The sequence below is a fragment of the Rhinoderma darwinii genome, chromosome 6 (assembly GCF_050947455.1).
Source record: "Rhinoderma darwinii isolate aRhiDar2 chromosome 6, aRhiDar2.hap1, whole genome shotgun sequence".
Classification (NCBI taxonomy): domain Eukaryota; kingdom Metazoa; phylum Chordata; class Amphibia; order Anura; family Rhinodermatidae; genus Rhinoderma; species Rhinoderma darwinii.
Window position 1 is genome coordinate 121,440,909 of NC_134692.1, and position 26,838 is coordinate 121,467,746.

The following is a 26,838-nucleotide window of genomic DNA, read 5'->3' on the forward strand; positions in this document are numbered from 1 at the left end:
GGCGCTATCTACAGAGGGTTTTGTGCTACCTACAGGGGGTTGTGTGTGGCGCTACCTACAGTAGGGGGGGTTTATTCCAGGGCTCTCAAAGCGCTGGCAGACATGAGAGTGCAGCACTGCTCACACTGAAGCAGCACTGCACTCATTAAACCGCAATTCCAGGCTGTCAACAATTATATACGTGACAACTGCACAGGGCATCGACATTTGGAACATATATAGCCGTATTGCAGTCGAGAAGGGGTTAACTTTATAACGGGGTCACGACAGCAATGTTGGATCAGCTTTCGAATGGACAACTGTGAATCCTGGCGGACCCTATTGAATTTAATGTTGTCCGTCAGGATTTCTGCTACTTTTGATGGCAAGAATAGCGCCGTGGACTATGCTATTCGAAAATACCGGAAGGCCTGACAGACCCCACTAATGTAAGTGTGAACACAGCCTAACAGAAAAGCTTTTTAGTTCACAAGCAGAGTTTTACTAAACATCAGTGCCAAGCCTCAGCCCTGTAAGCTAGAGATGAGCCGAAGACTACGCTACTAAATGAATGTTTAATTAAACACATAAAAAACCTTGGAAGGTCACGGAGCAGAGTCAAAATTATTCTAATTAACCTTTTCGTTTGAAACCAGCATTCATATTTAATAAAAGGTACAATCCTCAGCTGAACTTGTGGCCCATCTAAATTAAAAGCAGCTATTCTTGGCTTACACATTTCTTATAAGAAACAAAAGGGAATTTTATAAGGAACAGACGCGGAGACTGCTCAAAGATGAACATTAGGAAAAAAAATCCTATGTGAAGAAAAAAACAAAAATCCACCACAACCATAAATCAGCCAGAGTTCTATTGGCAATACTGTACTTCTGTGTGCCTATTGTACATAGACAAAAAAAAAAGAATTGTTCAACGCATGTTAAATTACGGAGGTGTTCCCGCTACGAGCGATGCACCATTGGGCAGTACATGTAGTGTCAATGGATCTAATACAGACTGGTGGCACTTCATGTGGTGCCTACAGTAGATCTATACACAGAATTGGTATGTGCATGAGGCCATAGCCTGTTACCACTATTGAAATTAATAGGATTTGACAAAATCCTATTCACAAACTGGATCAACCATAAAGACATACTGAATTTATAAAAAAAAAATCTGGAATGCCCCATGGGCTGCGTTTCAGCGGCAGATTTTTATTTTTTTTCTCCATCGATTTAACTCAGGAAAATGGCAGACTATGCTGTGCCCCTAATGGTCATTAAACTCAGATAAAATGCACATGTATTATACCCTGTTGACAGTGAATTTTTTGGCACAGGTTATGACGCGGAAACCGCATCAGAATCAGTGACAAAAAATGTCTGAAATTGCGCCCCCTCCCATTGATTTCAATGGCAGGCAGAGGCGTCCCCCCCCCCCCCCCGGGCCAGCTTTTAGCCGCTCGTGGGGAAAAAAGGCAGAATATCCTCTCTTGCTGCAGTTCCGTCTCTAACCTCCAATGGGAGTCAGACAAAACCTGCAGCGTTTATCACCCACGGTCCTTGAATTAGCTGCAATGGCCACGGGCGAAAAAACGGTGGCAACAAAACCGAAGGCAGGTCAAATTCGACCTCAAAATTCCCGAAGGAATTAGGAGGCAGATTTTTTTTCTGCCTGAAAAAAAACTGTATGAACTAGGCCTTCGTTTTTTTCATATACCCTGTTTTGCTAAACTTGGAACCATCCACTATATACATTCTATGGTCTTTACTTTAATACTTTAAGGTCAGAACAGGCCAAGTCAGTTGCTCATCAATAATTGATCGCTCCAGACTCCCGTCGAGGAACAGATTCAGACAAGTTCCTAGAAGGGCCGGATAAATGTGGTTTTGGCCCAGTGCAGTTACCACAAGTACAGTAAAACAAAGGGCAAGTTATTCTGTAAGCTCCTGGAATCATCAGCATTTGACAGCAATACAACGCTCACGTAAAAAGGCCAATATTTTGGTATTCCGCCACAGAACTAGAAAATTGGATTCTCACAAGACTGAGCAAAGATAACCAATTACGAGAATCTGATTAAAAAAATCTAAATGAAGATCGCAAATATTTCAGGTCACCTATTAGGAGATTGTCGACTCTTTCAAAACACGTTCTATACTTTTAGTACTCTAGAATATGTTATAATCAGTTCTTTATCAGATGGAAGGGAGTATAAATGCAGATCAGACTACAAATGTTTTTACTTGTAATCAGTAACCACAGAGACACGTATACGGTGTGCACAATTATTAGGCAAGTGAGTATTTTGACCATATTATTTTTATGCATATTTTCCAACTCCAAGCTGTATAAACTTGACTTCTTATTGGATGAAGCATATCAGGTGATGCATATTTGTGTAATGAGGGAGGGTGTGGCCGAAGGAGATCAAGACCCTGTATCAAGGTGTGCAGAATTATTAGGCAGCTTGTTTTCCTCTGGCAAAGTGGGCCAAAAAAAGAGATTTTACAGATTCTGAAAAGCCAAAAATTATTAAGTCTTTCAGAGGGATGCAGCACTCTTGAAATTGCTAACATATTGGGGCATGATCACGGAACCAAACGTTTTGTTGCAAAGCGTTGAGAAAAAAAAAGTAAATTAACCGCCAAAGATTTGAGAAGAATCAAACGTGAAGCGACCAGGAACCCATTATCATCCAGTGTTGTCATATTCCAGAACTGCAACCTCCCTGGAGTGCCCAGAAGTACAAGGTGTTCAGTGCTCAGCCACTTGGCCAAGGCAAGGAAGCCTGAAACCCGACCACCACTGAACAAGACACATAAGTTGAAACGCCAAGACTGGGCCAAGAAATATCTGAAGGTTTTATGGACTGATGAGAAGAGTGACTCTTGACAGACCAGATGGATGGGCTCGTGGTTGGATCAGTAACTGGCACAGAGCTCCACTTCGACTTTTTGTGTTGAAGATGGACTACAAAAAAGAAACCTCCAAAACCTGCCAGTTTTTAGAAGACACTTTCATCAAGCAGTGGTACAGGAAAAAGTCTGAAACTTTCAAGAAAACCATGATTTTTATGCAGGAAAATGCACCAAAGTCCTCCACTGCATGGCGAGCCAGTAAAGGCCTTAAAGATGAAAGAATAAGGACATGGGTCTTTCCTCACCTGACCTAAACCCTATTGAGAACTTGTGGGTCCTTACAGCAGATCTATGGTGAAGGAAACCAGTACACCTCTCTGAACGGTGTCTGGGGGGGCTGTGGTTGCTGCTGCTCAAAACTTTGATTGCCAACAGATTAAGAAACTGACTCCATGGATGGAAGGCTTATGACTCATTGAAAAGAAGGGTGCCTATATTGGTCAGTTTTTAGTTTTTTTTTGAAAATGTAAATTTCAAGTTGTTTGTTTATTATTCTCACTTTAATAGACTAAAACAAACAAGTGAGATGGGAAAATTTTGCTTTTTCATTTAGGCTTCGTTCACATCTGCGCCAGGGCTCCGTTCCGAGGGAACGTCTGAGCTTTCTGTCAGAATGGATCCCTGACTGACACAAACCATAGGTTTCCGTTTCCATCACCATTGATTTCAACGGTGACGGATCCGGTGCTAATAGTTTCAGGTGGTCTCAGTTGTGCAAGGGTTTCGTCGTTTTGACGGAATCAATAGCGTAGTCGACTACGCTCGAAAAGCTCGGATGGAACGGGACCCTGGCGCAGATGTGAACGAAGCCTAAGTTAGGCTTCTTTCACACTATTGTAAGTATAAATTGATCTCTCTTCCGCGATAGGAAGTGGATCGAAAGATTTTAAACAGAAAGCAACGGTTCCATTAGAATTACCATGGATTCTGCAGACCAATGCAGTCTGCAGAACTTTTGTTTCCGTTCCAAAAAACGGAAACCTAGCGAACAGAAAGCAAACAAAAGAATTACCATTGAAATCAATGGTAATCCTAGCAAAACCGTTGCTTTCCGTTTTACCTTTCGATCTGCTCTTCCTCTGATGGAAGAGAGGTAAACGTATACTTACAGTAGTGTGAAAGAAGCCTGATATAATAATTCTGCACAGTAATAGCTGCCCAAAAATTACGCACACATATATTCTCCTAAGAAAGCCAAAACCTCACTTTCTTAAATATTCAGGTTTGAAGTTTATTAACATTTTGGGTTGACCGATCTCACTGTCGTTGTTCAATAATAAAATGAATCCTTAAAAATATAACTTGCCTAATAAGGCCTTGTTGTTTTTTTAGTGCCATGTGAACGTGTCAAACGCTAGCGTTTTTGAAAAGCGCTTTATAAGGTACAGGCTTTTTTACACGTCTTGTCACTTTTTTTGGCGCGTAATTAGGACTCCCATTGACTAAGAGAATTAGGCGCGTTTTACTCGCCAGGAATTGACTTTACACTGCTTTTTTTACACGATGCATTTTTAATCATGCTTAAAAAACAACATGTAAGCACTACAATGCGCTTTCCCATCAATGTCAATGGGAAGCTTAAAGGGAACCGGTCACCAGAATTTCACCTATTAAACTCTCCTCACCCCTTGCTGGCCGCTGTTGTCAAAAGTTCATTGCCGTTATCCCCCTCCGACAACAAATAACAGTCTGCATACATCTCACGCCTTTTATGGTGATAATCCGGCCGTCTCATTCGGTCCTCTTCTTATGCCCGCCCACCGCCGAAAACTGGCCCGCCCTGAATGCCAAAATATTGTCTGAGATAGCGCATGTGCCCGTCAAGTATGGTTCGATATCATTCCCTGCTTCATCTGGGCCTCAAATCTAGTTACCGTGCATGCACCGCTATGGTGTCCCGTTGTGCGCACGCACCAGAACAGGACATTGATGCGCAAGCGTGTGATTTTGTGTGTGCTGGGGGAAAGGCGAGGAGCTGTCAATCAAAAGTAAGGAGGCGGGGTTAACGCGGAAAGGCTTGAGGAATGAAGATAGGACTCTTTTTTGCTCATTATCATACGGCACAGGAACACTAAAAAAAACGGAATATTTAAAAGGTACAGAGCCGAATTAGAAGATAATTATAGGTTACATAAAAATTAATTTTTCACCTACGTCCCTCAGGTATTGCTAGTTTAATAGGTGAAATGCTGATGACAGGTTCTCTTTAAAGAATGCGTTTTTGACAGGTTTTTCCGTGTGAACAAGACCTAATTGTGCGCACAGGAGCTGTAGACAAACAGCAGATTTTTTTAAAAGCCAATTTGCAAAGTTGCACTTCCTTCAGACTTCTTCTGCTGCAATTTTCTTAATGGATTTAATTGCAATCCAGTTAGTACAAGTCTTTGGTTTACGAGTTCCATAGAACCAGTGAGGTCTCCATCATGTACATGTATCAGCATTGGGGCACACTTATTTCCTGCTGAAATTAATCTACAAAGCTGTATACTTGCAGCCTAAGCATAGTGGGAAATAATGGATGGATCAGACAAGTCATCGGACCTCTGTATTTCACCGATCGGACACTAGGAACATTAATAACTTGCAGCTTGCCACGAACTACAGTGAAGAGATATGGAAAATAAAAGTAATGCATCCATCTCATTTCCACTCCTATAGGTATTGGAGGTAGTATAAGGGGACATTAATGTTTGCTATCATTTACTTGGAGAAGGTTCTACGGATATATTGTCACTTACTGTGGTGGGGAAAACAAATTCTGCCCAAAATAATGACATTTTAAATCTCCTTACCGTTAAAATTCTTCACTATTCCCTCACTGCCCGGTTCCCCCACTACATTACGTGAGCGAGCTGGCCAATCACTTCTCAGACATAGTGACGTCACTACAGCAGGTTATGACTAGCTGGTCCCCTCATGTGACACATTGTCCCTATTGGACAGCAAGTCATGACACATATACATGATACTTTGGAGAATCTGAACAGTGGTAGCGAGGGAACGATGAAGAATTCTAAAGGTAAAGTATACTGAGAAGTTTATTTTCTTCACCCCTGGAAGGTATGTGATTAGTGATGCATGTTACTACTGTAGTGATAAAATATGGGAAAGGTTTATGTAAGTCAGATATTTATCAGATATGTTCATCAGGCCCTGTTCACACATTTTTTTTGCGCCGATTTTGACATTGAAACCACGTCTGAATCAGCGGCAAAAAAAAATCTGAAATTGCACCCCATTGATTTCGATGTGATGGAGAGGCGTTATTTTTCCCGAGCAGCTAAAAGCCACCTACAGGGAAGTGCCATGTCCTTTCTTGCCACGGTTTTGTCTCGGACCGCCCACTGAAATCAATAGGAGGCAAAAAACAAACAAACCTGCGGCGCTAGTTTCCGAGCATTTTTTGCCCATTGGCTGCAATGGTCATGGGCAAAAAACGCAGGCAGGTCAAAATCTGCCTCAAAATCCCTGAAGGAATTTTGAGGCAGTTTTTTTCTGCCGGCAAAAAACTGTGAACTAGGCCTTTTAAAAAGAGATCACAGCTATCCCACAGTCCGCACAATCGACAAGGTTACTCCATATTTCCATTCACGATACATGTGATCTATTATACGAATATATTTACCTCAGCTAATACATGTATATAGGTTTTATTTGACTGCTCGGATGTTTAAAGCATGAAGCAAATATTTATAGTTCGCTGTACGTTACATGCGTTTATATACGCAGCTATAACTTTATATAGTGGTCATACATTCACTGCCATACAATAAGCGAAGTTAAAGTTTATCCTGTCTGCTTTAGGCCAGGCAATGGGTGTTCAGCACCCGCACTCCTCCAGAGTGTTCCTATTGTAGGGATTTTTTGTATCGCAGTTCCCTTTCATATGGAAGTTATTTGCATAGATACGGTCACAGGCCGATTAGAATACATGAGGCGTTACGGCAGCGAGAAGTAAAACATGAATGCCGCTTAACTGCAGTGTCAATCACGCCACAGCGTACGCAATTATATAATAGTCTACTCAATAGCTTTAATTATGGAGCCTGACATTTTCATCTTAAGGAACGGAATATAAAAAAAGCATGTACACTGCACGGGAACGATGACATGGTGTTTGACTGAAGGGAATTTGTATACTGTGGAGGAGTTGAAAAGAATTACCACAGGTGGCCGGTGCCTATTACTAGCCGTGATCGACAGCAAAACGACATTACCAGGCAGACGGTATAACGTACGTGTGGATGATAAGATGTGTAGCCATGAACACGCTATCCTCGATCAAAAGCCATAAATTGAATTGCACATATAATATTTTTATTTGAAAAGGCAGCAGGGTAATGATAACTTGCAAGTGGCTCTACAGGTGCGGTTTACAAAATGCAAGCTGCTGTTTATGGCAGCCTGTACATTCGCAAAGCAATACAGGCATCGTTAGGACTGGCACACAAACTGCGTAGCATGAACTGCATTATGAACGTGGCGCATACTACCGTTGTTCGTTTTCTAAAAACGAAAATTGGCGCCAAAAATTTATTTATTCACACGACGCATGACAAGACTGCACCCCTGCCAAACACCATTGTTATCAATGAAATTAACCCAGAAAACTGGGGTAAGAACATTGATTAATCACCCCCAATATGCTGAGGACTAGGCTACAGGCATTGGGGTATAGTGTACAATATGTTGCTGCAGGAGCCCTGTAGGGAATTGGCGGAGACCCCATTAGGGGAAACGTAGTGATTTTCACTATAGAAGCCTCTCCAAATGTATACGTATAAGCAGAGCATGTCGCAATAATCGTTTGACCAAAGAGATGAGGACAGCGGTATGAAGGAAATTATTTTTTTGGGTTGTCTAACAAGTCGTACAACAACCGCAGTTTGTGATCCGGCCTTGAGCTGCGTGGCCATATCCCGGACTCATGCACACAACAGTATCATGGTTCCTCACAACCCCAGATGTACGGGGCATCCATAGAAGCCTATGGGATCCTACAATATTTATGATTTCATATAGAGACATGGAGAGATTTTTTTTTTATGTTGGATTCCGTATGAATTTCGACAAAAAAAAAAAAGTTTGACTGGGGGAGAATATTTCCAAGGCGCCGCCATATGACAGCATACGACGGCTCTGTAGAACAGACATCTGTAGTATGGACATGTAAATTTCCCCCCCCCCCCCCAAAAAAAAACCTAATACTCCTCGCCCTTTTTGGATCCGGTTCAAAGTTTCCTTCGCTCTTCTTACTTCGGACGTTGTCCCATTCAGAAAACAATACATGTAACTATTTTGATCATGGTGCCTAATGCAGATTTGCAGGCAAATTATTTACTAAAAAAAAAATGCACTAAAAGTGGAATCCATTATTGAATCCAGCAAATTGTAGATTTTCAGTATACAATGAGCAATAACATTGGCTACATCATGACATCAAACCCCCCCCCCCGACACATCGGCATGTTTTAATTTTCTAAAAGCACTGACAAAAAGCTTAGGCGTCACATTCCTCCTAATAAATCACATAGTTCCAAGTGCAACGTAAGCAGACGAGCCAAGAAACAAATCAATCTGAAACCGACAGCAAAGTCTTTACACCTACACTGGATAAGAAGCACAAATGCAAGCAAAACGTGGTATGAACCCCGGGGTGCTGGTAAGGGCTTGTCCACACGTAGCGGAATTTCTGCGTATTTTCCATCCGGAGTTGCAGACGGAAAATACGCAGTAGAATACAGTAGAAGCAAAGTGGGTGAGGCTTAACAAATCTCATCCACGCGCTGCGTAAATATTCCGACCAGAAATTCACCTGCGGTGCGTATATTTCGTACCGCAGCAGGTTAATTCCTGCTGCGGAAAGTGGACTGAATTGCTGCGTTTCAGGAGATGTAACCATCTCCCAGCATTGAGAGAAACGCAGCAAAAGACGCACCAGTTTCTGCAGTAAAAACCGCCGGAAAAGGGTGTTACGGTCAACGGAATGCTGCAGAACTTTTCTGCAGCAATTCCGTTACGTGTGGACAAACGCCAAGTGTAAAAGCACTGACGGGGTCACAACTGCCCAGAGAATGCCACAATCTAAACATCAAAAGACCCCGGGTAAGCGTCTGTTGTAATACGGTTTTATGATCCAACACCAAATTTCCTTGAACACTGTATGTGCACACATTTTCTAGTACCTATCCGGCCAAAATTTGGTCTGTACCAGTGGCTGTAAGATGATGGTGCTAAAGAGTGGTAGAGAGTCATTGCAGACCACCACCACCACCACCTGCTTATGTTGATTTGAATTAATGTATCTCCATCCTAAGGCCTCAGGGACAAGACCATATTAATAATCAGTGCCCTGTACAATGCGAAAACTACAGGTCGTCAGGTATCCTATTATTGTTGCCCATATGTATAGTGTTCCATAGGGCTATGTAGTTTAGAGGAGAAAAATGCTTCTTGTATGGTACCCATACAACGATTTTTACATGGATGCGATACTTCACTCATATGGGGGAAGCTCAGGACCCAATACCACGTACAACACTACATAGGATCACAAGGAGGTATGAGACCAGCCGTATTACATATCAAACGAGAAACCAAACCACTCAGCAGCGATCACAGGATCGGCTGTGTTGTAATGAAGGTGGATATTCCATTATTAACCCACGCCTGCATCCCCGCCACAGGCAGCGCATTTCTCCTCAGCATCTGCCCTGCAGTAAAGCCAAGAATGCTGCAGTTTAGTATCATTGCTGTGTTGATGAATTGTGCCAAGCTATTTTTTTTTCCCCCAAATCCCCAGACACTGTAAAGAGGGAAAACTGAAAGACAAAGACGACACTGTGCAGAATATAAAATATTAGGAGATCTGGATTTTGCATAGAGCCGGTAATCTTTCCACAGACGGCAGAATAAAGAGCTTCCTATTAATTCCCAGACACAAAGAAATTCATTATTTGCCTTCAGTTCTGACCGCTAGATACAATGCTGGAATCTGACATGGCTATATTACAAGAACACCGTAAAACTTTGCCGATTTTTTTTTACATTTTTTTTTTTAAACGTTCTGTAAAATTCTGAAGGGTGTTATATTTGAATATTTACGAATATGAAAGAGGAGCCCGTCGGTTCTCCTGACATGTCTATTTGAGTAAATACTCATATTTCCTTAGATGCAATAATTCTGGAGCGTCTTTTATTAGACCTCTGTTGTGCTGTTCCTCTTTTATTCTTCCTGGAATTAACTGGTTGTTACTATTTTCCTCGTCAATGGGGCATGTCCCTACAGTCTCTTTTTGTCCAATCATTGCAGACAGTGTCAAGCTGTATAGGGACACACCCTAATGATAAGGGGAATGTTAATGATTAGTAGTCACTTCATTCATCCTCACAGGAGGAACAACAGAGGAACGGCACAATGCAAAGTAAAGACGCTCCAGAATTATCATTTCATCAGGATTACAAGTATTTACTATAACAGACGTGTCAGTAGAGCGGACCTCCTTATGTGCCAAGTTAATTTGAGACGTGTGACATTTCAGGAAATGAATTGCACCCTCTGAACCTCTTTGATGAAACGGACTTTGAATGTCAATCAAGGTCAAAGGCGAAGGAGGTTCAAGGAGCACATAAAAGGCCCCCAGAGATGTGTCTCAGCTGTAAACCTAGAGCCCGTCACTCCAGTAGGGAACAAATACATGAAGGGAAGTGGTACCAAGGTAACTAAAAAAATATATATAATCTCAAGTCTGTGAGAACAGTGGCACTAATGTGTCAAAACTTTGGCAAATCCGACCATGTCAGGGCTGCTGGAGCATTAGTCATATCAATAGCAACAAACAGCTCCGACCAATGCTATCCCACCAGTTGGAAAATGTACTGGATCTGCTTAATTATTCTTGGTCGACTAGCGTTTTCTTAGCGCTTGATAACCACCGACTCACTTGGCCGTTTTCGCTTTTATTATAACGTAAATGTTTAATAGTGATGATGTTTACCATCATCTAAAACCACTTTACCCATAGGAAAATTGGTCCAATCATTGCAAGGTTCATGGCATGACACGTTGAAAAGATAAGCTTCATGGTCTAGAAAACAGACCGGGGAGCCTCGGAGATCTCTATAGAGGGCTGTGAGGTTAACCCTAAGCTAGTTTTACCCCAAGTGACCCACTTTAACCCTAGACAACCCCTATGGAGAGAAGTTACTGGGCCATGGGCTGTGTCTTTTATTACATTTCAGCCCCATTTACTTGAGTGCTGCAATATCCGACAGTCGATAAGCAAGAGTAGCACAGATTCTGGGAAAATAGAAGACATTTTCTCTAATCTTAGGCAAGCCCTTTAAGTCGTCTTAGGCCCTGTTCACACAGTTTTTTGCCGTGGCAAAAAAACGGCCGAAATTGACTCATTAATTTCAATGGGAGGTGGAGGCGTTTTTTTTACCGCGAGCAAAAAAAAACGCTTGCGGGAAAAAGCCACATGCCCTATCTTGAGGCGTTTTCCGCCGCGAAAACCCCATTGAAATCAATGGGAGACGGAAATAAACACGGTTTTTATGCGTTTTTAGGCAAAAACGCGTGCGGAAATTAATTTGGTCTCAAAGAAATAGGGGGAAAAAATGCCTTAAAAAAACAGCGGCAAAAAACAAGTCTAAAATCGCAGCAAAAAAAAGCTTGTGGTGCAAAACCACTTTTAAAAAAACAGAGCGGATTTTTCCAGGCAGAATTTTCTGCTTGCAGAAAACTCCATGTGAACAATGGCAGACGATAAAATCATAGGCCCAGGGACATGTTCAAGTTGTTCCTCCATATTTTACCAAATATAAGACTATGTTCACATCACATTTTTGTCCTACATTTAGCGTATATACCAGGAAAAGCTCCAAGGTGGCATTCATTACTCAGACTAGAATTGTATACGTTAAACCGACATGGACAGAATTATAGAAGATGGGCGACAGATACTACCGTTGGGCATTCGCCACCCATAGACCATCATAAAAACCTTTAGAAAAACCCATGACTTATAGCTTAAACGGATGCCTGTGACATCTGCTATACGTCTACCAAAGGCTCCCAAGGGGTCCTGACTTACACCTACTCGATGGTGCTCCGTTGACAAGTTTAGTATGTACGTCGGGAGCCCAACATGCTAAACGTAGGGCAAAAACTTGATATTAATTGTGCCTAACTCCACATTTAGGGTGTCTGGACATGATGGATGAAAACTAAGTAAGGCACAGAAAATAGGACACAGATTCAAGAATTAATAGCCTGAGGTCAAGACATTACATTTAGCTCTGCAGACAAAAATCAGCAATACACAAACTGCATTTGCCTGGTCTCCTTGTTCCAGTCCTGGAGGGATACAAATGACATTTCCTTTCTATTAGCGGAGCATGCACAGATTAATTGTGTGCTTGTAACATATGCATTGGAAGCGTGGAGAAATACTCCCTTAAAGGTAAATCTATGATATTTGGATCTGCATCATATAACAACGTATTTATTCACAGAACAGTTATTCCAAGCTTATGGTGAGGGAGTCGGTTGGGGTGAGTAAGGTCACAATTTTCTTTCCCCTATTGGCACAGGTCAAGTAGAATGTAAAAACAGTCCCAACAGAGACTCTAATCTGCACATAGATTAACAGCCACAGTACAGAGAGGATGCCTGTACTATGGTGGTCTCCAACTGGTACAGCGTGGATGCCTGCGTGAAGGTGGTCTCCAACTGGTACAGCGTGGATGCCTGCGTGAAGGTGGTCTCCAACTGGTACAGCGTGGATGCCTGCGTGAAGGTGGTCTCCAACTGGTACAGCGTGGATGCCTGCGTGAAGGTGGTCTCCAACTGGTACAGCGTGGATGCCTGTATGAAGGTGGTCTCCAACTGGCACAGAGTGGATGCCTGCATGAAGGTGGTCTCCAACTGGTACAACGTGGATGCCTGCATGAAGGTGGTCTCCAACTGGTACAGCGTGGATGCCTGCATGAAGGTGGTCTCCAACTGGTACAGCGTGGATGCTTGCATGAAGGTGGTCTCCAACTGGTACAACGTGGATGCCTGTATGAAGGTGGTCTCCAACTGGTACAACGTGGATGCCTGCATGAAGGTGGTCTCCAACTGGTACAGCGTGGATGCCTGCATGAAGGTTGTCTCCAACTGGTACAACGTGGATGCCTGCATGAAGGTGGTCTCCAACTGGTACAGCGTGGATGCTTGCATGAAGGTGGTCTCCAACTGGTACAACGTGGATGCCTGTATGAAGGTGGTCTCCAACTGGTACAACGTGGATGCCTGTATGAAGGTGGTCTCAAACAGGCACAGCGAGGATGCCTGTACTGCGCTAGTCTCCAACCAGTGATTCTCCATCAGTTTTGTAACTACAGCACTCAGCATGTAGTCATCAGGGCATGATAGCCACAGGTTGAAGACCACTCTTGTACTTAATAGCTTCCTAGACCACAGAGAAGAAACAGATTTGCCACAGACAAAAGGATTCTTACTCCAATCCCTAAATCAGGGGTCAGCAACATTTGGCATTCCAGCAGTTACAACTACAACTCCTAGAATACTTTGACCAAAAGCTTTATTAATCCAGCTAAAGGCTGTCAAGGCATGTTGGAAATTGAAGTTTCACAACAGCTGGAGTGCCGAAGGTTGCGGACCCCTGCTCTTGATTGTGGAACAACTATCTTCATGTCTATGCTCATCTTTAACAGCAATGTCCACTTATGCCACCATTCTTTATTGCTCTAATGCTTCAAAAATAAAATGTAAAAAAAAAGAAGCAACTTTGCTTTAGTTCTTGATTAAACCTACCGTTTTGTGTCTAGAGCTCCTCTGAAGACATATGAGTCTCCATGGTAACAAACTACAAACAAACCCTATAGTATCAATCTATCCTAGTTCCTGATGAACTTTTGAATGTATGTTAGTAAAACTTTAGGGACAGAAGGGTACAAATGCGGTTTTGAAGAGTATGTACATTTTGCAACCATATCTTGTACGTCTAGTAATAGTAGCATATGGCTGGGCTGGGGTGGGCAGGGGGTAATAGGCTCCTTCAGCTGTTGGGCACTTGAGCATTGCTCTGTTGTCCGTTTGGTCCAATCTTGGAAACTTGGCCTTGTCTCCCCATGAAGTGGTCAAACAAAGGGGTTTTCCCATTAAGGTAAACAGGGCTAAATATATGCATTATCAGAAAATAAACACGTTGGTAATATAGTTCTATTTTTAGTATTGAATGGCTGGAAAGTTATCAACTTACCTCCTTGGTTTAGAAATGTTGTCATTTGTAACATCTACCAGCGGCAATCCAGTTTGGTGTTCACGCATAAGTAGTGTTTCCGTCTCCACTCTATAGTGGAACGGTTAGTGCTTAATGTTGCATAGACAAGCACCGCACATGGAGTTTACACACGGAATTGTGAGAGAGCAGTGCCACGCACAGCCCACTCACATTTAGGCCTTATTCACATGAACGTGTTTAAAGGAAATGTGTCGCTAGAAAATGTTTTTTTTTTAAGTTAAACAGTGAGTATATAAGTGATTAAACATTGTTCTAATTTTTTCATGAGTCAGGAAATATTATAAATTAGATTCTAATTTATAACATTTCCCAGTGGTGGTCACTAGATGGAGCAATTCCCAAAATTGCAGCATTGGCATGTGGTAAAGCAACCACATTGCTTTATGCTGCAAAATTTGAGAATACACACTCGCTCTAGTGAGCTCACAGAATCCCCCCTCCTTTATCCTGGCTAGTGCCAGGAGAAAGGAGGGGATTGAACGGTCAAACCTCCTACACTGTGTGTCGCCATTTTTTGAGCTAACACACAGTGTAGTATGTTTACATACAGTAGTAATCACACACTAAAACACGTACATACACAGAAATAACTTACCTGCTCCTGCCGCCGCCACTCCCTCCGGTCCGTCTGCTCCAAGTGCACAAGTCCGGAAGCCGCGACCGGAAGTAGTAATCTTACTATCCGGCCGCGGCTTCAATTTGGACTGTGTGGGAGCGGCGCATGCGCCGTTCCCACACAGACGGCGTACAGCATAGTTGATGGAACGGCCCCCGTTCGCATTCTCTATGGGGATGTATGTGCCGTATTCCATGTCTGTATGTGTCGTTAATCGACACATACAGGAGATGGAAAAAAAATGGCAGCCCCCATAGCCAAAAAAAAGTTAAATAAAAAAAAAATTAAAAAACACAAACACACAAATAATTTTTTTTTTAATAAAACACTAAAAGCAAATTGACGTAAAAAAATAATTTTTCGCGACACTTTACGCACGGACCTATGTTAGTCAATGGGGCCGTTCAGACATTCCGCGATTTTCACGCAGCGACATGTTCTATATTTCGGCGTTTTTCGCGCATCACGCACAAACAGGCCATTAGGGTCCTTTCCCATATTGTATGTGATCCAGGCATTATTGAGCTTACCTATTGGAATAACAACTTTAATGCCTATAAATTGCTTTTCGAAAGTATAATTTCCCTTTTCATGGGTGTCCGGATAATACTTTCCTTAGAGAAAGACTTTAGCAGCCAAAACAGATTGCAATGAATTCTTAATTTATATTTATTAATAATTCAGATTTTATCAATATTTTACTTATATTGGAACACGTTCCACTGCCAAATATATTTTATTCAGATGCCAGATTACACATAAGAGTGAGGTAGGCAGTAAATTCAGGGGAATATGGAACATTGGATTACAATTCCCATTATTCTGCCTATTCGGAAACCTGCTTCAGATGAGCAGAGATGTTCTCCTCAGACGTTTACCTCACTCCACCATCCATGACTGTTTACAGGAAGCCGGACTAAAAATTACCTCTGGCCGCCTTCTCTGTGAAGCTTAATTAGATTCCCGATGATAAATCTAACCGATATATAACACTAGAAAGACAAACCGTTAATACGGTGTGAGATCCTACGGGGGAAGCCTTTTAAAATTGCCTTCAGAGGAGCCATGATCATGAATGATATTCACGCTATCTGCTGCTTCCTCCAGAAAACGTGCAAGTGAACAAAATAGTAAGTAAAGGAGAAAAACAAACGGAATCAATTAAAATTATGATTACCAAAATAAGGGCCGGTTCACATCAGCGTTCACTTTCCATTCAGGGGTTCCGTCGTGGAACCCCGCGACGGAAAGTCAAAACAGAAACCACAGCTTCCGTTTGCATCACCATTGATATCAATGGTGACGGAAACATTGCCAATGGTTTCCGTTTGTCACCGTTCCGGCAGGTTTCCATTTTTTTCGACGGAATCAATAGCGCAGTGTACAGTTTCATATTTAAGAAAATACTTTTTTTTATATAACCCCTTTAGAGTGACTTTCGAGTCTGCTGACTGGACAGTCAATCTGAGTCCCCTGTGAGGTATTTAAAGAAAAGTTGGGGGGGCTTCAAATAAATATTAACCTCTCCTCCGGCTGCTTCCAGAATAAAGCGGATGATCAGACGCTGGTGATCGACGTCATCAGCTGTGCTTATCTGCTTTATCTACATAGACTGTAAAGGTGTTAGCACAGTCTTCCACTTCGTAATGAAGGTAAGAGGTAGATTCAAAGTCACGTAAAAATACTATATCATAAACACTGATGGGGTTGGAGCTGTGTGATCCTAGTGAAATAAGGAGGGCGGCAAAATAAAGCTATTCGGACCTGACTTATCTAAAGTGACTGTCACACAGAGAGTCACTGTAATGAGAAATTCCACCTTTAGTTATCAATGGAAGAAATGGCGTATCTGGAAAAGCGTAGTGCTAGTGATTTCAATTTACAACAGTCATTTCGAAACTGTGCCAAAGAACCAGAGGCTTTAAAGAGGAATTTCAGTTGACTGCGCTATTGACTCCGTCAAAAAAACTGAAACCTGCCGGAACGGTGACAAACGGAAACCATTAGCAAGGTTTCCGTCACCATTGATATCAATGGTGATGCAAACGAAACCTCCGGAGGAACCCCTCAACGGAAAGAGAATGCTGATGTGAACCGGCACTAACTCTACCTTGGCCCACTTGACAGTCAAAGGCCTTATTTGCATATCGGGCCAAAACGAACAACACCAATATCTCAAGAACCGTGTGGGTTAGAAGAAGAAAAAAAGCACCATAATCTGTGAGGCGCTGGCAATCTAAAGGAGATATCTAATAGTTTTTTGGGCAGTGACAGGTCCTTTTTAAGGGCACTGCCACCACCTTATTCTGCGTTCCAGGTTGTTATCCCCTGAGTAAGGGGGCAGTTCGCTAAAACGTCGCACCGGTGTAGCAAGACGCCAATCTTTTGTCCCCGTGGAGTCTCCGCACAGAACCATAACCTCCCAGAAAAAGGGTATCTGGATGGTTCATGGACTTTGTTAAAACGTGAATAACCTTTATATATATAAAGCTGCAACGAGCTTTATCACATTGAATCCGGACACGTCAAAATAACAGACACGTAAAGTCTGCCATAGGACAACAGTTTTCATCCTTGTAAAATGGGTATGTATTTAGCGGTTTATTAAAAGGTTTTGATATGGGAATATTCATCTGTTTGTACCTAGATGAGTTTATGTTTCCCTGGACCCTCAACACTTCTAAAAAGAAAATGTTGTTGCAATGAAGACGACAAGATAATGTAACTATTAATTAAAAAGTCCTATCCATACATAAAAATCCATAATGTTTGAGAAGATCTGGAAGTTTTCCCATGTTCGGATCAATGCCGAGGTTCTTCGGTCAAGTTGCCAGGCAGACCTGGTTTATCCAATTAATGCTGCACGGGCTAAACTCTAGGAGTCACTTTGATACAACTAGACTGAAAACATCTGATTTATTACATTATATTCACTGCACTGATATCAGTTCACAGTGGAATAAATGGAAACTGCTTTAGCAAATAAAAATTATACATATGAGGCCAAGTAATAAAAAAAACAAAAACAAAAATGCTCCCTAGTTTATTCCCCATAGACACGCTGCTGGTAGTGGTATATAATGGTGATCATGGAGTTGGGTCGTTTTTCCAATAGATGGTCGCAATATCTTCCAGCTCAGACCACATGTTGTTGATACAGCCAGTTTAGCAATGACCATATTGTTTGACCATGGATTAAAGTAGTCGTCTGAATTACATTTTTGTGGTGCTAATTTAAATTAATTGTGAACTTGTAGTCACATATAGTTCTGTCAGGTATACAAGTTCATACAGGAAAAGCTGTCAATCACAGTGTGGGCAGGGTAAGCGGGACTCTCAGGGTCTCTCGATGGTTGCATTTAAAGGGTCACTATCATTTTTTTAAATTTAAATACTCAAACTCTGCATTGGTAAATCAACAACTTCCTAATATAGTATAACAACCATTTTAGCAACCAGTATATTCACCTCCCTATCCCCCCCCCCATTATGTTGCATAATGTCCTGCTCAGCGCGCGCGCGCGCACCAGTTTTCCTCCTGAAGTACTTTCTGCCAGTAAAGACTATGCCAGCTGCGATGAATTGTGGGCACCGAGGGCAGCAACGTTTGTACACAAGCTGGCAAACGCTGCAGCGTGATCCCGTTCCTTCAGCCAAGCCGCAGAACCAATTCTGAGCGGTTCAAGAATTTGATCACTAAGGTCCTGTTCACACGGAGTATTTTGAAGAGTTTTTTGGCGCGGAAACCGCTCCGCAAAACTCGTCAAAAACCGTCCGAAAATGCCTCCCATTGATTTCAATGGGAGGCGGATTTCTCCCGCGAGCGGTAAAACCGCCTCGCGGGAGAAAGAAGGAACATGCCCTATCTTGGCACGGTTACGCCTCTGACATCAATGGGAGGCAGAGAAAGCGTAATTTGCTGAGTTTTTTGCCCGTAGCACTCAATGGGCGCGAGCGAAAAACAAGGCAAACGGCATGCAGGAAGGTCAAAATCTGCCTGAATATCCGAAACGGAATTTTGAGGCAGAATTTTCCTCCTGCAAAAAACTCTGTGTGAAGACAGCCTATTTTTAAATGTGGTACACTTTAAACAATTTTTTACATAAAAATACTGTAACAATTTTAAAAAATATATTTCAATTTCCCCTAGCATAGTAGACCTAACTAATCCACTAAAAAACGTTTGCTTTAAAAAGCTGGATGACCATCCCTTTAGACGTTGGACTAGAGGCCATATTCGTTGTCACCCAGCTCTCCAAGACCCTACGTCGGCCACTTCTTTCGCCAATAGCGGATCCCAAATCAAGGAGGACCTTTCCAAATCGGACATCCCTTTATCCAGGCATTACCAAAGTAATCAAACAAGCATATGAATATAATAACCAGCAGGTTCCATGCAGATATTATGAAAAATCAAGTCAAGACGTTGAAGTCCTGAACAATTCCGATTAAAGGGAACGTTAAAATAATCCACTAATGGTGCAGCCAGACGGTCGATACGAAGCCCAAGAAACAAAGAAAATAGCTCAGTTACTATACAAAATCAATTTTAATTCTTTGGTTACGAGTAAAGAAAAAGCTCTTCTAAAAAAGCAAAGCTTGTAGTCTGCCGCCATGAAGTACACATGTGTAGGTGGTTGTACGCTCCCAGCACTGTATGTACAACCCCATTTCCTATTAATTATGGCTGGTCAGGAAAAACTCACTGTGGAAAACATCCGCTCCAGACAGGCTTGCAGTAAACTATAGGCATCTACAATACGACATTACATTGTGCAGGTAGTGGTCGACACGAAACGGTCTCCTATATAGTGATTTGTGGGGTTAACAACTTGCTATGCCTCAAGACGAGAGGTGGTGCAGTGTGCGTTGGCGGTATACAGCGGGAGCGCTACCTGCCGAATAGCTCCAACAGATAGCATTGTATAGGCATACATTAGCATCCATTGGCCATAGGCTCCCATCATGTTTGAAAAATTTAAAAAAAAAAAAAAAGCATTGCGTGTGGGATACGTTCTTTGCCAGATGTCTCTGCATGGAATGGCGCAGAGCGCAGTTCCAGAACGTTGAAAATAAATTCTAACGTATATACCAACCCGGCTGAGCCCAAAATGCCACTTGCCTTCATCACTTGAGTCCCGAAGCATACGTCAAGCGGACACCGCAAACGCAGTGCGAATTCAGCCCTAGGCTGACGTCATGTGTACGAGCAGCTTAATATGGGGGTAAATCAGGAATGCTCCTTTCTTCACTCAGTGTTGATGATTCATAGTCATCTCTTCCTGCATCACCACCTATTGCGTGTGCTACAAGCCAATTTTGCTGCAGATTTTAACCTTTGCATTGCATGGGACAAAAACTCCATTCACATGTAGTGTACTTTGCTGTAGAATCTGCACCAAATACGCTACATGTGGATATGGTGGCCTAAAGCTAGGTTGCAGGAAACACAGCACTAATGCACTAAGAAACAGTGCACTGTATAGAACAGTTTTATTTTTACTCATCTATCCTCTGTTGTATCACTCACTACAGAGATCACACGGCCTCAGCAAGGGACATCAGCACAAGAACGGTGTGTCTTGAGCTTCATGAAATGGGTTTCCATGGCTGAGCAGCTGCACAGAAGCCTAAGATCACCATGCACAATGCCAAGCGTCAGCTGGAGTGGTGTAAAGCACGTCATCACTGGACTCTGGAGCAAAAACGTGGACACGTGTTCTGTGGAGTGGTTAATCCTCTTTCACTATCTGGCAGTCTGATGGAGGAATCTCGGTTTGCCGGATACCAGGAAGCCGCTAACTACCGAAATGCATACTGTATCATTTGGTTGAAGAGGGACAATGGTCTAGGGATGTTTCAGGGTTTGGCCCCTCAAGTGAAGAGTGATGTTACTGCCAGTGGTCGCACTACATATTTTCCAGCATGTTTGAGGTTTTTTTTGCCAAGGAGAAGTACGTAAATTTACAGTAATTCATATTAACAATACGTAGCCATCGATGGGAGAGGGCACTACTGCTACACCCCCCTCACCAACCACTGCAAACCAGAGCAGCGTCTCTAGCATGCACCATACACTACCAGTCATCGATCGCCATTAACTTGTGAAGAAAAAGCATTTTATACTCTACTGGTTGACTGTGCATACGGCCTATACCGTTACAGTGTGACTGTATAGATAACATAGGAGCCCGGTTATAGGGACGGTACAACGTCATGGTGGCGGTTTAGGGGCCTAAAACATCCTGACGGGTTCCCTTTAAAATGCACGTTTCTTATGCTGTGATAAGATACGAAAAACGAACTTAGCGGAAAATAATGTCAAGTCCTTCATGAAAGAAAAATCATATCTTTATATGCTGGAATAGTATTTTATTTCGTTTATGCCGATACACAATAGAAGGGCAGCATAGTAGATTGAGCGAGGGCGATAGATCAAATTGCCAATGCCACCCACTCAAGCATGGCAATAGAACCTTCGCTTCACATACATACATACATACATACATATATACTGCTACTGTACAGCAGTAGTATATACGTAAGGAAGATTCTATTGCCATGCTTGAGTGGGGGAGTGTGATCTATCAGGTTGGTGCTCTACAACGTTTCCATGAGTAATGAATTTCATTGAATAAGCACATTTACTACTTACTAGTCACTAGCGGAGGATAACGCCGCCGCGGCGGTGTTCACTATAGTCTCGCTCACTGGCTGCGCTGTACATTATCCTGCAGCCTGCCCAAACAGACCAATCGGCTGCTGTCTGCTTGTTAAAGAGAAAGCTCCTTACTAGCCTCCGGCGCCAATGACCATAGGCTGTAAGTAAAGAGATTTTCATTCGCTCCACTGACCTGGCTGCACAAGGGATCTGTCTCGTGTAGAGATACGCCTGAGACGGTTTTTAAAGTGTAAAATTGATATGGAGACATTTTACACAACTGTTTGCTTTCAACTTTGTGGGTACAGTTCGGGACTTTCCTTTTCCAGCGTGACTGTGCCCCAGTGCACAAAGCGAGGTCCATAAAGACAAGGTGTGAAAGAACTTGAGTGAGGCAGTTAGATTTTTTTTCAAGTTTTTAAAAAAATATATCCAAGTACTGGCTACCTGGTTCTACCTTGTATTAAGGATATAACCATACCTTTGTAGAATCTGTCACCAAGAGCCCTAAGAAAAACAAGCAAGCCCACCATTTGGGGCAACGTCAGAAAAGCGCACCATTTATGCTATAGTTTCCTGTTCAGCTGGACTGGATGAGAAGGACAACGTGGCCACATCTGCAGGACCTTACAAAAATCTTGGTGAATAATTAGACTTAAAGATTATGTAAATCTTTGGGTGTCTTTTTGTTGTTGTTTGGTTATTGAAATCAATTTAGTGTTAAAAATTACTTTAACAATTGACTTATTAAAAAAAAAAAAAAAATTACTTATCTCTGCAGTTTATATGTATCACAGTACATAGAAGCTGCAGAAAGCCGTTCTGAGCTGAATCCGTCAGCGAGCTGCACGGACGTCTCGGCTGACAGCGGCTCCTGTATGCTTCTTATGGATCTTCTACTAATCTAAGTTGTGATCAAGTCAAAGTGGATCCACTTGGACTTCATTGGAACGAAGCTTAGAAAATCTTTCAGGAGCTGCTGTCAGCCGAGACGTCAGTGCAGCTCGCTGACGGATTCAGCTCACAACGGTTTTCTGTAGATTTTATGTATTGGCATACATAGAAGCTGTAGAAGTGAAACTAAGAATTTTAAAAATCACTATATAAATTGATTTAATTAAAAAAAAGAAAAAAAGATTTCCATAGTCTTTAAGAAAGTGAGCAGGCTAATCAGCGAGTGCAGGAGCCCCCAATGGCTTGTTTTTCTTAGGGCAATTAAGTGGTGACTGTCCCAGTGCAATCTCAATGCACATAGAGTAAAATGTACTGTAGGTAAAAGGATTAACTAAACATTACAGACTGCAGCGCGCCCGCCATGTTCTGTCTTCAGTGCCGCCGCTCATTAGTACAGCGCCGATCGCATAATCCTGACCGCGTGCACTTCTCAGGACTCCTGAGAGTGACAATGGCTGTATTATACACCCACAGCCCCGCTCTCATACATTCATGTGTTACTATACTTAGCTGTGCGGCCGCACAGCTAAGTATCAAAATACATGAAATAACGGTATCGAACCGTTTGGGGATGCACAGTATCGAAGTTTCGATGCATCCCCAGTAGGGACACACCCTTTTGACAAGGGAAATGGTAACACCCACTTGACAATTTCTTTACACATTTCAAGGAGGAATAACAGAGGAATAGCACAACACAGCGTTCTAAGAAAAGATCTGTCAGAATGATTTAATAGATTTACTAAAACAGACGTGTCAGGAGAGGGGACAGCTTCTCTTTAAAGAGGCTCTGTCACCAGATTTTGCAACCCCTATCTGCTATTGCAGCAGATAGGCGCTGCAATGTAGATTACAGTAACGTTTTTATTTTTAAAAAACGAGCATTTTTGGCCAAGTTATGACCATTTTTGTAGTCATGCAAATGAGGCTTGCAAAAGTCCAAGTGGGCGTGTTGAAAAGTAAAAGTACAACTGGGCGTGTATTAGGTGCGTACATCGGGGCGTTTTTAATACTTTCACTAGCTGGGCGCTCTGAAGAGAAGTAACATCTTCTTCTCTTCAGAACGCCCAGCTTCTGACAGTGCAGATCTGTGACATCACTCACAGGTCCTGCATCGTGACGGCCACATCGGCACCAGAGGCTACAGTTGATTCTGCAGCAGCATCAGCGTTTGCAGGTATCATCGACTTACCTGCAAACGCTGATGCTGCTGCAGAATCAACTGTAGCCTCTGGTGCCGATGTGGCCGTCACGATGCAGGACCTGTGAGTGACGTCACAGATCTGCACTGTCAGAAGCTGGGCGTTCTGAAGAGAAGAGGATGTTACTTCTCTTCAGAGCGCCCAGCTAGTAAAAGTATTAAAAACGCCCCGATGTACGCACATAATACACGCCCACTTGGACTTTTACTTTTAAACACACCCACTTGGACTTTTGCAAGCCTCATTTGCATAACTACAAAAATGGTCATAACTTGGCCAAAAATGCTCGTTTTTTAAAAATAAAAACGTTACTGTAATCTACATTGCAGCGCCGATCTGCTGCAATAGCAGATAGGGGTTGCAAAATCTGGTGACAGAGCCTCTTTAAGGACAGTGCAAAGAGTTATTCCTGGTTTCTAGTCCACATCATCTCGTCTATCACTACAAAGTATTTTACTATAGGTCCATATTTCATAATCCCCAACTAATAGATCTAAGGAACTAAATAAAACAAAACCTACTGTATTCTCGATAAAAGACCTTCAGATAGAATTCATATTATATGTAAATAATACGAATCTGCCCCATGTCCTCACCATTTAAACATCCAACTCCTGTCTTCAACCAGAGCCTGTCCTCGCATCCATCCACCGCCCTCAACCAGAGCTTGTCCTCGCATCCACCCAACCAGAGCTTGTCCTCACAACCACCCAACCAGAGCTTGTCACCACATCAGCCCAATATCCTCATTTAGACCTTGTCCCCACATCCACCCAACACCCTCAACCAGAGCTTGTCACATCGGCCCAATATCCTCAATTAGACCTTGTCCCCACATCCGCAACCAGCGCTCGTCCCCACACCCAACAGCCGCAACCAGAGTTCGTTCCCACATCCCTCCAACAGCCGCAACCAGAGCTCGTCCCCACATCGATCGCCTCAACCAGAGCTCGTCCCCACATCCATCGCCTCAACCAGAGCTCGTCCCCACATCCATCACCTCAACCAAACCTCGTCCCCGCATCCATCGCCTCAACCAGAGCTCGCCCCCACATCCATCGCCTCAACCAGAGCTCGCCCCCACATCCATCGCCTCAACCAGAGCTCGTCCCCACATCCACCGCCTCAGCTCGTCCCCACATCCACCGCCTCAGCTCGTCCCCACATCCACCGCCTGAACCAGAGCTAGTCCCCCCATCCACCTCAACCAGAGCTCATCCCTACATCCACCGCCTCAGCTCGTCCCCACATCCACCGCCTGAACCAGAGCTCGTCCCCACATCCACCGCCTGAACCAGAGCTAGTCCCCACATCCACCGCCTGAACCAGAGCTAGTCCCCACATCCACCGCCTGAACCAGAGCTAGTCCCCACATCCACCGCCTGAACCAGAGCTCGTCTCCACATCCACCTCCTCAGCTCGTCCCAACGTCCATCGCTTCAACCAGAGCTCGTCCCCACATCCACCGCCTCAACCAGAGCTCGTCCCCACAGCCACCTCCTCAGCTCGTCCCCACATCCACCGCCTCAACCAGAGCTCGTCCCCACATCCATCGCCTCAGCCAGAGCTCGTCCCCACATCAAACGCCTCAACGAGAGCTCGTCCCCACATCCATCGCCTCAGCCAGAGCTCGTCCCCACATCCATCGCCTCAGCCAGAGCTCGTCCCCACATCCATCGCCTCAGCCAGAGCGCGTCCCCACATCCATCGCCTCAGCCAGAGCTCGTCCCCACATCCACACAACATCCTCAGCCAGGGCTGTCCCCAAATTTCTTGCATGTTCTTAACCAGTGCCGTCCCTACAGCCACCCTTCTTCCTCAAGAACCAGAGCCATAAAAATGTTATTCAGAGGATTTTTCTTGAACGGGGACCACTTCTATAGTTAGAAAGGGACATCCAGTTCCTGGACATATCCCATTATTTTTGTCACCATGCACCAAAACCCATTGATCTCAACGAATACGTTATTGGTTCGGCCACTGCCCACTGACATAAATGGCTTTACTTAGCAGACATGACAAGGAGTGGGAACATGTGGAGAACTGGGACCCCATTATTCAGAGCATCAGAGGTTTCAGCACAGGGACTCCCACATACGGCCACCATGACACTCTGCAACCTGAGAACACATTTAAATCCCTCGTTCACCAGGTCTGCTCCTCTGCCAGTTACACCTATGGTCTCTATCTTTCCCACCAAATCTGCCCCATGCCTCGCCACCCCTATACGGTGTCCTCACCTCTCCTCCGCCGCGGCTATATACTACATTCTCATCTCACTGCCAGACACCATGCCCTCACATACATAGTGCCAGCTCTGCCCTCCCGGGTACACGCACATAGATCGTGCAGTGCCATCTCGTCTCCTCCAGACACCCGTGTTACCAACACTCACCCGCGGACTCCCCGGTGTTGATCCAGTCCGGGTTGGCGATGCTGGCGATAGCAAAGATATCCGCAGCCAGAAACAGACATCCTGAAATGATGGTCAGTTTATCCATATCTTTCCCCCCCGCCGCCACTTGGCCTCCCGGTGCCCGCTCCCCTCTCAGACGGAGGGGGGCGATCCCTCCGTGTAAAACACCAACCCAGCGCTGGGACCGGGCCGGATACTGCCCCGGAACACAAACCACCTCTGCTGAGAAACCCCCGGAAGTAAACAGCGCTCAGTGTTCCTCCTCCAGATACTGACCGCTCCGCCCTCTCCTTGTTACTACGGAAGCTGACGGAGAACATAGCACCCTAGCAACAGCGATCACGTGATACAGGGCGATGAGACTGACGTATGATGCGTGTGATGATTTATCAAAACTACTGCAAGTGAAAAAACTTTGGTTGTCCAAATCAACCAATCAGGCTACAGCTTTCATTGTCCAAACATCCTGTGAAAACTAAGAGCCGCAACCTCATTGGTTGCCACATGCAACTGCTCAATGTTTACTTGCACTATTGTGTTGATAAATCCTCCCCCCCCCCCCTACACAAATTCTCCTTCTTGTGGGTCTAATGTGTAAAATATCTATTTTTTCTAAGCTTATGCTAGTAGTCAACCAAGTATCGGTTTATTATTAATAACAATTTTTAATAATAATAACACACATGCCAACTTATGTTATAGGTCAGAAACCCCCCTTTAAGGGCTTGTCCACATGTAACGGAATTGCTGCGTATTTTCCGTCTGGAATGGTGG

General features: G+C 43.6%; 1 protein-coding gene across 1 annotated transcript in view; it reads right to left on the minus strand.

Moving 5' to 3' along the window:
• MOSMO (modulator of smoothened) overlaps nt 1-26,421 on the minus strand; it is a 46,553-nt gene extending 20,132 nt beyond the window's left edge. The window contains exon 1 of the mRNA XM_075831359.1: nt 26,044-26,421. Within this exon, the coding sequence (XP_075687474.1) occupies nt 26,044-26,149 (106 nt within the window). The 5' untranslated portion in view covers nt 26,150-26,421. The remainder of the gene's footprint in view (nt 1-26,043) is intronic.
• Nucleotides 26,422-26,838: the final 417 nt, after the last annotated feature.